This window comes from Dermochelys coriacea, chromosome 1 (assembly GCF_009764565.3).
Source record: "Dermochelys coriacea isolate rDerCor1 chromosome 1, rDerCor1.pri.v4, whole genome shotgun sequence".
NCBI classification, from domain to species: domain Eukaryota; kingdom Metazoa; phylum Chordata; order Testudines; family Dermochelyidae; genus Dermochelys; species Dermochelys coriacea.
Window position 1 is genome coordinate 14,781,837 of NC_050068.2, and position 13,677 is coordinate 14,795,513.

Sequence of the window (13,677 nt, forward strand, 5' to 3'; positions counted from 1 at the left end):
ATATAAATAAACTCCTCGTTTATCCAACAATTATTCAAGGCAATGGCACTTCTCTTCAATCTCTGTCCAAATTCCACAGGGAGTGTCTATCTGATCATCCAATCCGACTTCCCCTAGGGCTGGGGTGTTCTAGTATTATCACCCCATTTTGTCCTAGGGGTTCACCCAGAAATCCAAGGCTAGTCAGAAACAGATGTCCAGGGAAATCCTTAGTCATAGAAAGGTGAACAAATGAGATTTTTAATGACTGGAGTTTAAAATTACGATCTTATTGTGAGCTGTGAACATGCTGCCAGCGAGAGATTTAATTTATTAAGATAAACATGGTCTAAGGCTCCACACTTATGTTAAAAAATAAACATTAAGAGATATGAAATCAAACTGGCTTTGCTACATCAGGCTCAGAGGTTCTCACAAAGACCTTGTCAACCATACAAAATAATCTTCTCCCACCAAGTGGGTGAGAAGGCAGTTCATGACTAGATCAGCAATGCCTCCTTTAACATTCAACAAATACTACTTCTGTGGCCCACTCTCAGGGGATCAAAGTTTTGGGCACCCCAAGGAGCAGGAAAGCAGGTATTCAGCCTCTGAAATGAACATTGAAAAGACTTGGCACAATGACTATGATGATTCCATGTTAGTGGTTGTTCTTCGCTGCTTCTTTTGCAGCAATAATCAGAGGAGTGAGACTAGAAAGGGGCTTCGCAATTTTCAGGAACTGATGCTAGGAGAGAAGGAGAAAACCAAGTTACTGATGATGCCTTTGAGGTCAAGTGTCACCACAGAGTGAAACGTTTGCACCAAAACCATGTAGACCTCAGTTTAGTTTAGTTATAAGCTCAAAACTCAAACCAGGTTAAACTAAAAGGTTTGCTGAAGTCACAAACCTTTCAAGCAAGCCTGGACTGAGTTCCAGCTTTGCACCAAAATCAAGCTAAATTCCCAGCTTTATGGGCTTGTGACACAAAACTAGTCGAAACTCAGAAATTCTTCATGGATTCTGAGTTAATTCAAAAATATAAATTGAAAGTTAGAGGATCTTAGTCCTGGATGGAATGAAGACACAGAGATCTGCTCTAGTTCATCCACAAGTTATTGAGCTGGATGTGGGAGTCACTGGGTGATTTTCTACGGCCTGTGTTATGCAAGAGGTCGGACTCAATTATCATAATAGTGCCTTCTAGCCTTTCAATCTATTACTATCTGCAAAGCAGAACTGGAGTTTGGCACAGCTATAGTCAATCTGACAATCCAAGTCATTTACTAGATATCCAGGCTTCCATTTGCAGGACACCTTCCACTTACTACAATGCAACACAGATATTGTTGTGCATCCATCACACTATACATGGTGCCACAAAGCACTGTATGGAGAGTTCCTCCTGAGCTGAAGGTAGTGGGTTTTGAGGTAAATTTCAAGAAGTGGAAATACCTGCTGCAGTGGGGAAATAATTCCATGTATAGTGGGTAACAGTAAAGTTTCTAATGCACAATCCTAGCATAGCATGTATGGGGGGGAGAGCAGAAGACAGATTCAAAGTGGATCTCAAGTGAGGGAAGTCAGGTACAGCCCAACCACTGAGCACTTGAGAGACATGACCATCCCATCAGTCACACATGCACAACTCCCACTGGACTTCTGAGGGAGTGGAACACAAGCAATCTGATGGGGTTGAATTCAGTCCTGGAACTGGACATCCATGAAAATAGAGCGGAAGTGGGTGAGAGGCCAGTACTGTTCTGCTCCCTGGAAGCATTTTGACTAGAGCACCCAAGCTCCTGAAACAGAAACAGCAGGGATTTAAGGAAGAGCATCAGTGAGAGAATGGTACCCAATAAATGGCTAGCGATTAAGGCATGAGTAGCAGTGTCTCCAGGGAAGCAAACTAGCAGAGAACGGACAGGGAGGAAGTCCCCTTTGTAGCCAAGCTGAGGTGAATTAAGGAGAGAGACAGCAGGGTCTGAGACATGGTATAAAAAGACACTTGCAGCAGAAGGGCTGTCGTGGGGAATCATGCAGTTGACAAGGCCAAGAAAAGCAGGGAGAAAAGTCTGAGCAATGAGGGAAGAGTGCTGAGACACACAGAGTTGGGCACCAGCTGTGGAGAAACCATGGGAATAAGGGGCTCTGCATCTTGGAGGATCAGGCCAGGGTGAGCATTTTGAATTTGGTTACAGAATATTCCACCCAGCAGTGGCCAAAACAAAAAGAGATGGGAACCAGGAAAAGAGTCCTAAAGTAAAAAAATCCTCATCAATCCACTTCCTGTGCCCCTTCGGGCATGTCACCTCAGGCATGCGTGTGCCGTCAGCCATGCCATTTTAAACATAAAAGGAATCCTTAGTAGAGGCCAGAGTGCGGGCTTGACTTGAGCTCACCCCTCCACCCCCAACCCAGTGGTTACCTGTAGCAGTTCTTTGGCAGAACCTCTTTTCTCTACATCCATCTCGAGGCAGCGGTTCAGGAAGTCTCTAAATATGGGTGAAAGCTTCTCAGGGTTCTGCAGCTCTGGAGTACCATTGGTAGCAATGAGATACAGGGCCTGAAGGAAATGAGCACCAAGGAAACAAAAGGAAATGAGGGGCAATTCAGATTCGCCCCTTGTTTGAGTGAGATCCCTCCTCCTACAGATTACACAGGCTTCTATTTTTCCTGCACATTCCATTAGGAATAAATTGTTGCATGACTCATACACTCTTATGTCCATCCATGTTTATTATAAAACAGCACTGCTGTCTGCCCTATTTTTAAATGGACAGGATCCAGTCCTCTAATATTTTACCCTATTTAATCCAGGTTTGGATCCTGTAGCCAACTGGAGGGATTTGCAAGAAGAAAAAACATTTCATGTCTTGTCTAAGGGCTTTTATATACAGGGGAGTTTACTAGCATAACTATATCAATATAATTATGCCACTGTAGTTTATACTGGTATAACTCCTTGAGTGGACACTTTTATTCTGCAAGAAGAATGTCCACACAGGGAGTTATACCACTATAATTACAGCAGGGTAACGCTACTGGCATAGTCATGCCTGTAAATGTCCCTGCAAACACAAACCCAGGCCTTGTCTACACTGCCACTTTACAGCGCTGAAACTTTCTCGCTCAGGGGTGTGAAAAAACAACCCCGAGCGATGTATGTTTCAGCGCTGTAAAGTGGCAAAGTAGACAGTGCACCAGCGCTGGGACCCGTGCTCCCAGCACTGGTAGCTACTGGTGGTTTACGGAGCTGGGAGAGCTCATATAAGGGAAGGTCTGGTGTATATCGTATATGGTGTATATCATATATGGACAATGTCAGGCAGGTTAGAGCCGACATTTTTAGATTATGTGAAAACCCCCAAGTTTTACGAAACTATTAACAGGAACATTTTCTATTTTTTTTTAAATAGTTGATGAATGTGCTTGAATTTGGAACTTCTCCTGCAATGCTTGCAGCAAATCCACTGCCTGGGCTCAACCTTTGCAACCCATCCACCACTGCCACAGTACGAGAACCAAGCAGCGAAATGGAGTGGGATTGCACAGGAGGGGCTGGGCTTGAGGATTTGAGAAGCCAGCCACAATTACAAAACACTATGCCTAGCAGTGCTCCTGCTGCCACATGCTCATAACTAGGGATAGGAAGTAACTACCCACAATCTGGCCCTCAATGTCTTACGAGTGAGTCTACGAAAGTGCTTGCCATGCTTTGAAGTGGGCCACTGGAAAGGTATTCCTGGAAAGACAGCTTGCGAAGGACAGTTAAATCACTTCACAAAACCGAGACCATGGGTTTCCATTATCTAGAACCAAATTCAGACTTTTAAGGCTCTGAAATGGTCAGAATTTTCCTCATTTCTAATTTTTAGGCAGCATAGGGACTGAACAGAGAGAAATGTCACGAAAGGCCATTCTTGCATTGCTTCTGGCCTAATATAGCAGAGATGTTCAGAGAAGCATCCAGGATGCATCCGTTCACCCTAATGCAGAAACTTCTGAGGTTTCCTTATTAACGTATGACTATACAGTAACTATCAAAAAAACGAAGCCAGGTTTGACGCATCTGGCTGATCTCGCACGGCACTGCAGTGACATAGCATTGGCTTACTCTCAGGGGGTTCTCATTGAGGTAAGGAGGCTCTCCCTCAATCATTTCAATAGCCATGATTCCCAGAGACCAGATGTCCACTTTCGGCCCATAAGCTTTCCGCGTCACCACTTCAGGAGCCATCCAGTAAGGTGTCCCCACCATGGTGCTGCGTTTGCTCTGCTCTGGTGTTATCTGGGCACAGAAACCAAAGTCAGCTGGAAGAGAAAATGGGGGTTGGGAAGCAAGGAGACATTTTAAAGATAAGTTAGTTTGTTCACAAAGATATAAAAGAACATAAAAACAGCCATAATGGGTCAGACCATCTAGCCCAGTATCCTGTCTTCTGACATTGGTCAGTGCCAGGTGCTTCAGAGGGAATGAACAGAACAGGTAATCATCAAGTGATCTATCCCATGTCATCCACTCCCAGTTTTTGGCAAACAGAGGCTAGGGACACCATCCCTGCCCTTCCTGGCTAATAGCCATTGATGGACCTATCCTCCATGAACTTGTCTAGTTCCTTTTTGAACCCTGTTATAGTCTTGGCCTTCACAACATCCCCTGGCAAAAAGTTCCACAGGTTGACTGTGCGTTGTGTGAAGAAATACTTCCTTTTGTTTGTTTTAAATCTGCTGTCCATTAATTTCATTTGGTGACCCCTAGTTCTTGTGTTATGAGAATGCCATTAATGCCAGAGAATTGACTGAAAACAAGGCTGAAAATGGCGTTCATATTATGCATCGGCTGATGTAAGTTATGGCAGCAGTTATGAAAGGAAGGATAGTTATGTGCTTAAAACACAAGGCATCTGGATTCTGTAACTGACTCACTGTCATGCCGTTGGACAAGTGAACACCTCCACAACCACATATAAAATGGAGACAGTATTTCTTGTCTCACAACCTCCCAGAAAAAGTAATGTCCTTATAGCACCTTGAAAGCGTAAAGTTCTATATGTGCTGTACATTCTAAATGTTATTATTCTAAAGTGACACTTCCAGGAAAGTTAACTGATGCTAAATCTAATTTGGGATCAGGATAATATATGTTTTTTCTCATCAGATGTGTCACAGTCGTATTATTTCCACAGTAATACATCATCCCATCTAGCTGTATTTGCTTTACAGTGTGAATGCTTATGTCCATACTAAAATTAATTTACTTTTAGACATTTCAATTCATTTATAGTCAAAAGTAGGAAGGGAACTTTTAAGCGAAGATTTCTGATCCCCATGTCTTTTCAACTCATCTGCTTATTTTGCTGATTAAAACAAGTATTTACTCCTGTTAGCCTTGCAAAGCCAACACAGCAAGCTGGTTTCTTTCATGCCTCGTGCACCATAAAAAATGCGTGTTCGCCCAGCACTTGTGCCTTGTTCGCGGAGAGGGGGTAACCAGAGCTATTTCCTATGCAGTCTTGATGCAGGATGTTATCCATTTGGAGATAATCTCTGCAGAGACTGTTTGACCCTTCATGCGATCTGCATACAACACAAATGAGGCAAAGCATGAAATGGTTTAGGCCTGTCCAGATGTCAGGCTAGCCTGACATCTAAGATATGGAGACGCTGCTCCTTTGGAGATGAATGTGGCTAGGGAAAGAACACGGGTATATACATCACCTGGTTCAAATGAAACTGAGAAACCACTTTAGAAAAAAATTTTGGATGCAGGCCATAAGGTCACTTTGTCTTTGGAGAATTGTGAATAAGGAGGCTCTGCCATCAAAGCCTGTAACTCTCACACTCTCCTTGGGGATGTGATCACTACCAGGAATGCAGTTTTCTGACACACAAGCGGGAAGGGACAAGATGCCAGGGGCTCGAACAGAGGTCTCATTAAGGCTGCTAGGATGAGGTAAGGTCCCACAGAGGAACTGGTTCTAGGAATGGAGGATGCAGATGAAGAAGCCCTTTTAAGAATCTTGCTACCGTGGCATTGAAGACAACTGATCTTCCCTGAATGGGGGGGAAAGGGGGGGAATGAAATGCCGATATCGCTGCCAGATAAGCTATCAATGAACTAAACACAAGCCCCAATGACAGAAGGTGCGGCAGGTTCTCCAAAGTGCCCTGGATAGAGATCACCAATGTGGGCTAATGGTCACACCGAAAGTCATTTCCATTTCACTGAATAGGGCACCCTGGTGGAGGGTCCTCTACTGTTAAGGAGGACTTGTTGGACAGCCACCAAACACTGCTCTTCCTCCTCATTCAGCTGTGCCACAAACATGCCACTTCCAAAGCCAGCAGAGAGCAGATCTGCTCAAAGAGCAATATCTCGTGAGAGAGGGCCCTGAAGGGGGATGGGGAGGGAGGGTGGGAAGGAGTTGTGGAGAGGAACTGGATGGCATAACACAATCTGATGGTGCTTAGGACTCAGCTGTGGGTGGTGATCGAGCCCCAAGCATTGTGAAAGCAGGCCAGCCTGTCCCCAAAGCAGGGATATGAGGAAAGAAGCAATGACTGGAACAGTGCTCTGGACCAAGGAGGCCAAATGGGTGCTTGGAGGACAGTGTGTAGACTGGCCGAACCCCAAGACCAACTGCTTTTTCCTGTTGAATCTATCTCTCTTTCTGGGTTTGTCCCATTGGCTGGGCGGAGGGCAAGGCTGGCCAAACGTGTGCTATGGACGATACTGCTGCTGCTGCTGCTGAATGCCTCAGTGGCACCTCTGCATCACTGGCATGTACACCCCCAAGGACAGCAGGGTAGTCCTGGAGTCCTTGAAGGAATGCAGCTTCTTGTCAGTTTTGTCCAAAAACAGCATTTGGGCTATTGCAGGGCAAATCCTCAATGGCTTGCTGGACATTAGGGGCAATGCCAAGATTCTGCAGCCAGGAAGCCCTCCTCGTGGTGACTGCAGAGCCATCACCCAGGCCAAAGTGTTCACCATGTCTAGCACAGGCTGCAAGGACACCTTAGCCACCAAGCAGCCTTCAGTGACAAATGCCCAGAATTCCTCTCACAAGGCCTTGAGCAGCTGGTCTGTGAACTCTGACATTGTCCAGTTAACAAAATCATACTTGGACCACAAGGGTTGCTAGTTAGCAATTTGCATCCATAAGGAAGAGGAGTTGTAAATCTTCCTGCCCAGGAGGTCCAATCGTTTAGAGTTCCTATCCTTGGGGGGACTACCCTGCTGGGCTTGATCATTCACCACAGTTACAACTAGGGAATTTGGGGCTGGAGGGGAGTAAAACCCCTCAAATCTCTGCATGGGAATGAAACAGCGCTTTTCCATGCACTTGGTTGCAGGTAGTAATGAAGCCAGCATGCTCCAGAGGTCCTTAGCTGGTTAAAGGATCGCATCCTTGATAGGAGGGCAACTCTCCCAGGAGCAGATGGCTGCAGGATATCTACTAATTAGTGGGTATTCTCTTGCAAGAGCTCCGCTTGGATACTGAGGGAAGAAGCTATGCCCCGCAAAAGCTCTCGGTATGACTTAAAATCCTCTGATACCTAAGGCAAGGATGAGCCAGGCAGCACAGAATTGTCCAGAAACAAAGACTAGGCCCTTATTTGAGCCAAAGCCGGATCCTGTTCCAGGGCTGATGCACCCAGAAGGAAAGACTGTGGAGGCTCTGCAGGGAGAAGGACCCCCAGAGCCTGGGACTGCGGTGTACCATGATGGTGGTCACTGCAGACCTGGCCACCAATTTTGCCTTCAAGCAAAATGAAGAGCAGGACCTCTGCAACCGAGGAGCATCCCATGGATTCCATGGAGACATTTGACATAGATTCCATGGAGGCTGTTGACATGGATAATGCATTGGTGGCCAGTAAGTGCCAGGCCACAGGACTCCCTCCTGATCATTAGACAAGCACCAATCCTGGTACTCGTAACGTTCCATCAAAGGGCCCCGATGCTGGTCAGGCCATGAAAAGCGGGAGAATGACAACCCCGTTCCTCTGATATTCTTGTTAACTGCTGGAATTAGCCTACCTGCTTGTCACCATGAAAGGTTTTCCTCCTTCCCCCCCCTGCTGTGGGTGATGGCTTATCTTAAGTGATCACTCTCCTTACAGTGTGTATGATAAACCCATTGTTTCATGTTCTCTGTGTGTGTGTATATAAATCTCTCCTCTGTTTTTTCCACCAAATGCATCCGATGAAGTGAGCTGTAGCTCACGAAAGCTTATGCTCTAATAAATTTGTTAGTCTCTAAGGTGCCACAAGTACTCCTTTTCTTTTTGCGAATACAGACTAACACGGCTGCTACTCTGAAACCTAAAAGAACTAGATAAGTTCATGGAAGATAGGTCCATCATTGGCTATTAGCCAGGATGGGCAGAGATGGTGTCCCTAGCCTCTGTTTGCCAGAAGCTGGGAATAGGCGACAGGGGATGGATCAGTGGATGATTACCTGTTCTGTTCATTGCCTCTGGGGCATCTGGCACTGGTCACTGTCAGTAGACAGGATACTGGGCTAGATGGACCATTCGTCTGACCCAGCATGGCCATTCTTATGTTCTAACTACACACAAGGGAAAATAGTAAACTAATTGAGAGGTAATGAGGTTAAGATCACACAGGGCTCTGACTCCAGCCACAGGCAGTAAGAAAAAACTGAGGGAGGGTCAGGACAGCACTGCCTCATGTAGCTAAGGGAGGGGTTATGAGTGGCGCCCCCTCTGGGTACTGCTAGGCAAATTTCTTCAGCTCTGGTGTACTGGGTGCACGCACACCTAAGTGGAATACATATCTGCATCTGCTCAAAGAAAAAACATAACTACCAGCAAAGTTCTGCCGGTAAAATTTTATTTCAGGTTGAGGTAAGGGGGAAGAACACACACAGCTTAAATTTTAGATCCCAGGTTGAGTCTTGCACCCAGGCTAATAACTAGAAAAATCATCTATGGGTTACAACTGAGTACATTTGTATTGGAGCCATTAAGAGAATCAGCCTGAAAGCATACTGCACCATTTTCAAAGAGAGACTTTTCTAACTTAATCCACACTAGGCAGCTATCAGAATGCAGTTTAAAAAAAAATTCTATAATGCACATGACATCTTTGCCTCTGGCTAGCTATTCATAGCTTGATACAAAATCAAAACAGTGGGATATTGAAGTGCAGTTCTACTCTGAAAAGGGATTATGTAAAAAATATAAATGATACCTTCTTACTCAGCAGATCTGCTCCTGGAGTAAATTTGGAGTTGTATCTGCTCATGTTACTGACTAAAGCAGAGGTTTATTTATTTATTTATGTCTCCTGTTAACCCTGGAGCAGGTTTCTCTTCCATCCAGTACACCATCAACAAAGTTCTTTACTAGGTTTCAATCAATTACCCCTTTGCCACCCCAAGCAATATGACTGCAGAGGTGACATTAAGGACATAATGTGGCATACAGAATCTTTATCGCTGGTGATAATGTGCAAGAAAGAAAGAACTCAGCTTGACTCTCAGAGCCCAGGCTGCGTGGGCATGACTGACAGTTTGTAAAAATGGAAAACATGGAACCCCACAATGCTAGTTCACTGTTTTTCATACTAATTGTGCTCAGTCTGCAAGTAACGAGATCTCTTCTGCCCATCCCAAGTCATCCTTTTTAATCTAGCCCAAGCATATTTAAAGCTATGGTCTCAGTGCACAGCGATTTATCCCTGCAGCTACCATTAACACAAATAGGTGTCACTGCCTATTGGCTATCCTCACAACACAACTGTGCCTTGGAAGGACAACCTGCCCTTTAATTTGCAAGCTCACAATTCGAGTAATCCTCAAGGCTGCTTCTGCATACTTAGTTTGACGGAGCCGTCCATTCCTAGTAGAATGTTGTCACTCTTGATGTCTCTGTGAATGACTTGGCTTGAATGCAGGAATTCCAGAGCCTGAAGACACTATGAGAAAGTTCACAACATGGTATTTTTTTAATAAAGCCATTCAACAACCTAGGAAATTGCATTAAAAAAGGAGCAACTGACCAACTAGTCGAATCTGAAGATATGCACTTTTAAATAACATGGCCTTATTTTCTTTACTATAAGCAACATTTTCGATCTCCACAGTTTAATGACTGCATTTCTGATGTGACATACAAGTGATATGTCAGAGTATCTCAAATCTGTGTGGAATGGAGATCGATCTGGGTACAAACAATAGACCCAACTTGGGATGAATCGTTATGAACTGGGCAAAAAAATGGATTTTTCTGTTCATTGGCAATTGCCCCCAAAATAAACAAATGCATGAATAAGTTATGTTGGGGTCAAACCAAAAAAGGCATTTTTTAAGCTTTTTAGCTAATCAAACAAAAAAAAATTTTTAAGTCAAAACTAATCAAAATGTCTCAATTTCAAAACAAAACATTTCACTTCTACCCAAAACATTTTGTTTCAGTTTTCCGGCGTTTTGACAAAAGCAAAGGAAAGGATTCTCAAACACGGAGATTGGGTGGAGCCTCCTTTATAAGCTTTTGTCCACTGGTGAGAGCAGCCACATGGGATGTGGGAAACTGAGGGCTAGTCTACACTGGCAACGCTAAAGCGCTTTAATGTGGTTTGTGTAGTCACGGCAGAGCACTGGGAGACTGCTCTCTTAAAAAGCGCTCTTAAAAAAAACACCTCTATGACAGGCGCAGCTCCCAGTGCTGGTGCACTGTCAACACTGGCACTTTATAGCGCTGAAACTTGCTACACGCAGGGGGGTGTTTTTTCACACTCCTGAGTGAGAAAGTTGCTGCACTGTAAATTGCCACTGTAGACAAGCCCTGAGATTCTTAACAGCATTGCAGGGCAAGGGGCTCACTGACATCCAAGAGTGAGTTTCAGCTGCCCTGACCAGTTGATGTACCTCAACTCATTAATGACATACATGACGCCTTTTAGATACAGGTTACGATATCAATAGAAAGCTAATGCCAGTTACTTAATATTATTGAGTGTGTATGTACAGGGGACAAATTCAAATTTACAAACATGGGGAATTATGTTCTTAAAGTGTATCTGCCAGGCAGAGCTGAAGTTACCCCACCCTAGACAAAGGAATGTGGTTCTGCCACCTTGAAGGTACTTCCAAGGTTGAGTAAGTGACAATGGGAATGCAATTTACACAGAAAGTTAATAGGACCATCAAGTAAACAAGGGGAGGAGATAACCACTCAGCATCACATCATGGGGGGTGGGGAACGGACTGCAAGAAACAGATCAATTTGCATTTTAACAAACACCAGCGGGGGAAGAAAACAGCATGAAATTCCCTTCACCAGGAGACTCCATGGTGCCTTCCTCACAGCTTGAATGAACTTTACTTTGGGGAGATTAACCTTTAGAAAAATCCATTGCAACGGTTCACTGCACTATGAAAGACAATCTTCCTGGACTTTGTGGAAGAACCCAACCAGAGGGGAGGTCAGCCATCTTGCTGGAAAGTAGATTGGTACATTGAACAATGGTTGTAGCTTGTTTTGTTAAGTCTTAGCTGCTAGAAAGCATTTTTCACTTCTATTTGCCTGTAACCATTTCTAGCTCTATTCTTCATATTGGAACTCACTTAAAATCCTATCCCCTCTTGTTAATAAACTTGTTTTACTTTTAATCTAACCCAACCCAGCGTTGCCTTTGAACTGAAGTGATAGTTAACTCCAGTTAAAAAGTGATGAGTTGGACCAAACAAACCTTATTATTCCTCTGAATAGTCCAGGAAAGGGCTGGACATTTCAAAGCTGGGAAAATTCAGGACTGGGGGCTGTCGTGGGCTAGGGGCTGTTCATATCATCATGTCTGACTAGAGAGAGCAAGAACGAACCTTCAGCCTTGCAGTGAGGGACATTTATTTAAAACGTGAGCTGGGAGAACCAAGTTGAAGTCTCAGCTCGGCATCAGGCAGATGAGGAAACTGAACCTGAGTCTCCCACATCCCAGGTAACTGCTCTAGCCACAGGGCTATTGTAAGGAAGGCTCCACCACCACTATTTTGTGAAGCCTTTGCTTTGTTTTTTTTCAAAAGGTCCAAAAACTGAAATGAATTGTTGTGGGATTGAAACAAAATATTTCCTTTCCATGGTTCTGAAAACATTTCAACTTTTTCTGTTTGGCTGAAACTGGTTGGTGAACTCAATACAAATTTGCGAATAACTTCACTCACCCAAAACTGAGTTTTTCAGTAAAGAAACTTCTGGAAAAATTTGCCTAACTCTAGATCTGAGGGTTAATGCATCAAAATGTTACCATGCTGCAAGGGATCATGTGTTGGGAGCCCTAAAAGTGATTTTGAGCCCCATTAACTAGATGTGGGATCTGGGATTGCCCTGAAAATAGGGACCATCCTAGAAATTCCAGAATAGGTTGCAAGCCTGTCTGCAAACTGAATATTAACACTGAGATGATGGATCCACTAACGAGGCTGTGAAGAAATAGGTCAAACCAAATTTAAAAAATAAACACTGTGTATGGGTTCCTCTGGCACAACCTGGAATAAACTGTTTTGCAATATCACAAGAGTACTACCAGAAAACTCCTCGGTAGTAGTGAGCTGGCCCATAAAGGCCCAGGAAATAACAAAGCTTCCACAGTTCTTCTGTCTGATGCATATTTTTCAAAGTTTTTTCGGTATAATTATTGAATTGTAAACAACATTTGAAAAGGAGAGAGATTTGAGAACTGCACCACAAGTGGAAAAAGCGCAGATTTACATTCAAGAGGAACGCCACCCCCTTCCATACATACAGTGTGCCACAACGAGGTCTTTTAGGAACATCCACAGGAAGCCTGGAACCATCCAGAGCACTTTGTGGGGCCTACCCTAACAAGGCCTTAAAATTCCACCTGCCCCTCCAGAAAGGAGCATCTCCTTTCTTCCAATTCCATTATCCAATGGAATTCACCTTCCAGGGCAGGAGGAAAGTAAACTCTCTGAGACAGTACAAAAATATGGGGGAAGTTTTTTCAAAGGCACAGAGGGCAGCTGGGTCAATGGAAAGTCAGGTGCGTAACTCCCATCTGTGCCTTTGAAAATCTCCCCCTTCATTCAGCATTTGCTTGCCCCCTCACAGCCTGGTTTCTAGGGCAAATAAAAAAAACAGTATAATGTCATTTTATCCTGATGTAATGCGGGCACTGAATCAGTGCAGAGAATTAAAGACATTAAGATTTTCAGGCCAGATGGGACCATTGTGATCACCTAGTCTGCCTTCCTGCATAACTCAGAGCACAGAACCTTACCTAGTATTATTTCCATCAAGCCCATAGCTTGTTTGAGTTATAGCACAGCTTTTCAATAGGTATCCAGTGTTGACTTAATGATTGCAAGTGATGGAGAATCCACCATGTCCCTAGGCAGACATTGGCAGGCAGGCCTTACTTCAAACAAGGAACACTAGGTAACAGAGATTCAAATTGTTAAAGATTTACTCTGTTAACAAGACTGCATCCATTAGCTAATGTTTGAACAGCACTGTGGCATGCTACTTCTGTGCTCAACTCATTGGTGATATTTCTTTTAAATGTTTCTGTCGCAGTTAAGCCATGTCCAACAGAACTATTAAATATCTAGTTCCAAGTCAAAGCAATCTAGTTCCATGTCAAAGAACATTCCAAGTTATACTGTAAAACCATGACCCTTCATGGAAACCTTAATTTTATTTATACATTT

General features: G+C 44.0%; 1 protein-coding gene across 5 annotated transcripts in view; it reads right to left on the bottom strand.

Annotated features, from left to right (window-relative positions):
• Positions 1-287: 287 nt before the first annotated feature.
• Positions 288-13,677, bottom strand: part of PAK1 (p21 (RAC1) activated kinase 1) — a 111,087-nt gene continuing 97,697 nt past the window's right edge. For all 5 annotated transcript variants that reach the window (XM_043504074.1, XM_043504071.1, XM_038409032.2 and 2 more), the window contains 4 exons: positions 9,827-9,926; positions 4,098-4,294; positions 2,409-2,546; positions 288-727 (listed from right to left, as the gene is read on the bottom strand). In XM_043504074.1, the coding sequence (XP_043360009.1) occupies positions 641-727; positions 2,409-2,546; positions 4,098-4,294; positions 9,827-9,926 (522 nt within the window). In that variant the 3' untranslated portion in view covers positions 288-640. The remainder of the gene's footprint in view (positions 728-2,408; positions 2,547-4,097; positions 4,295-9,826; positions 9,927-13,677) is intronic.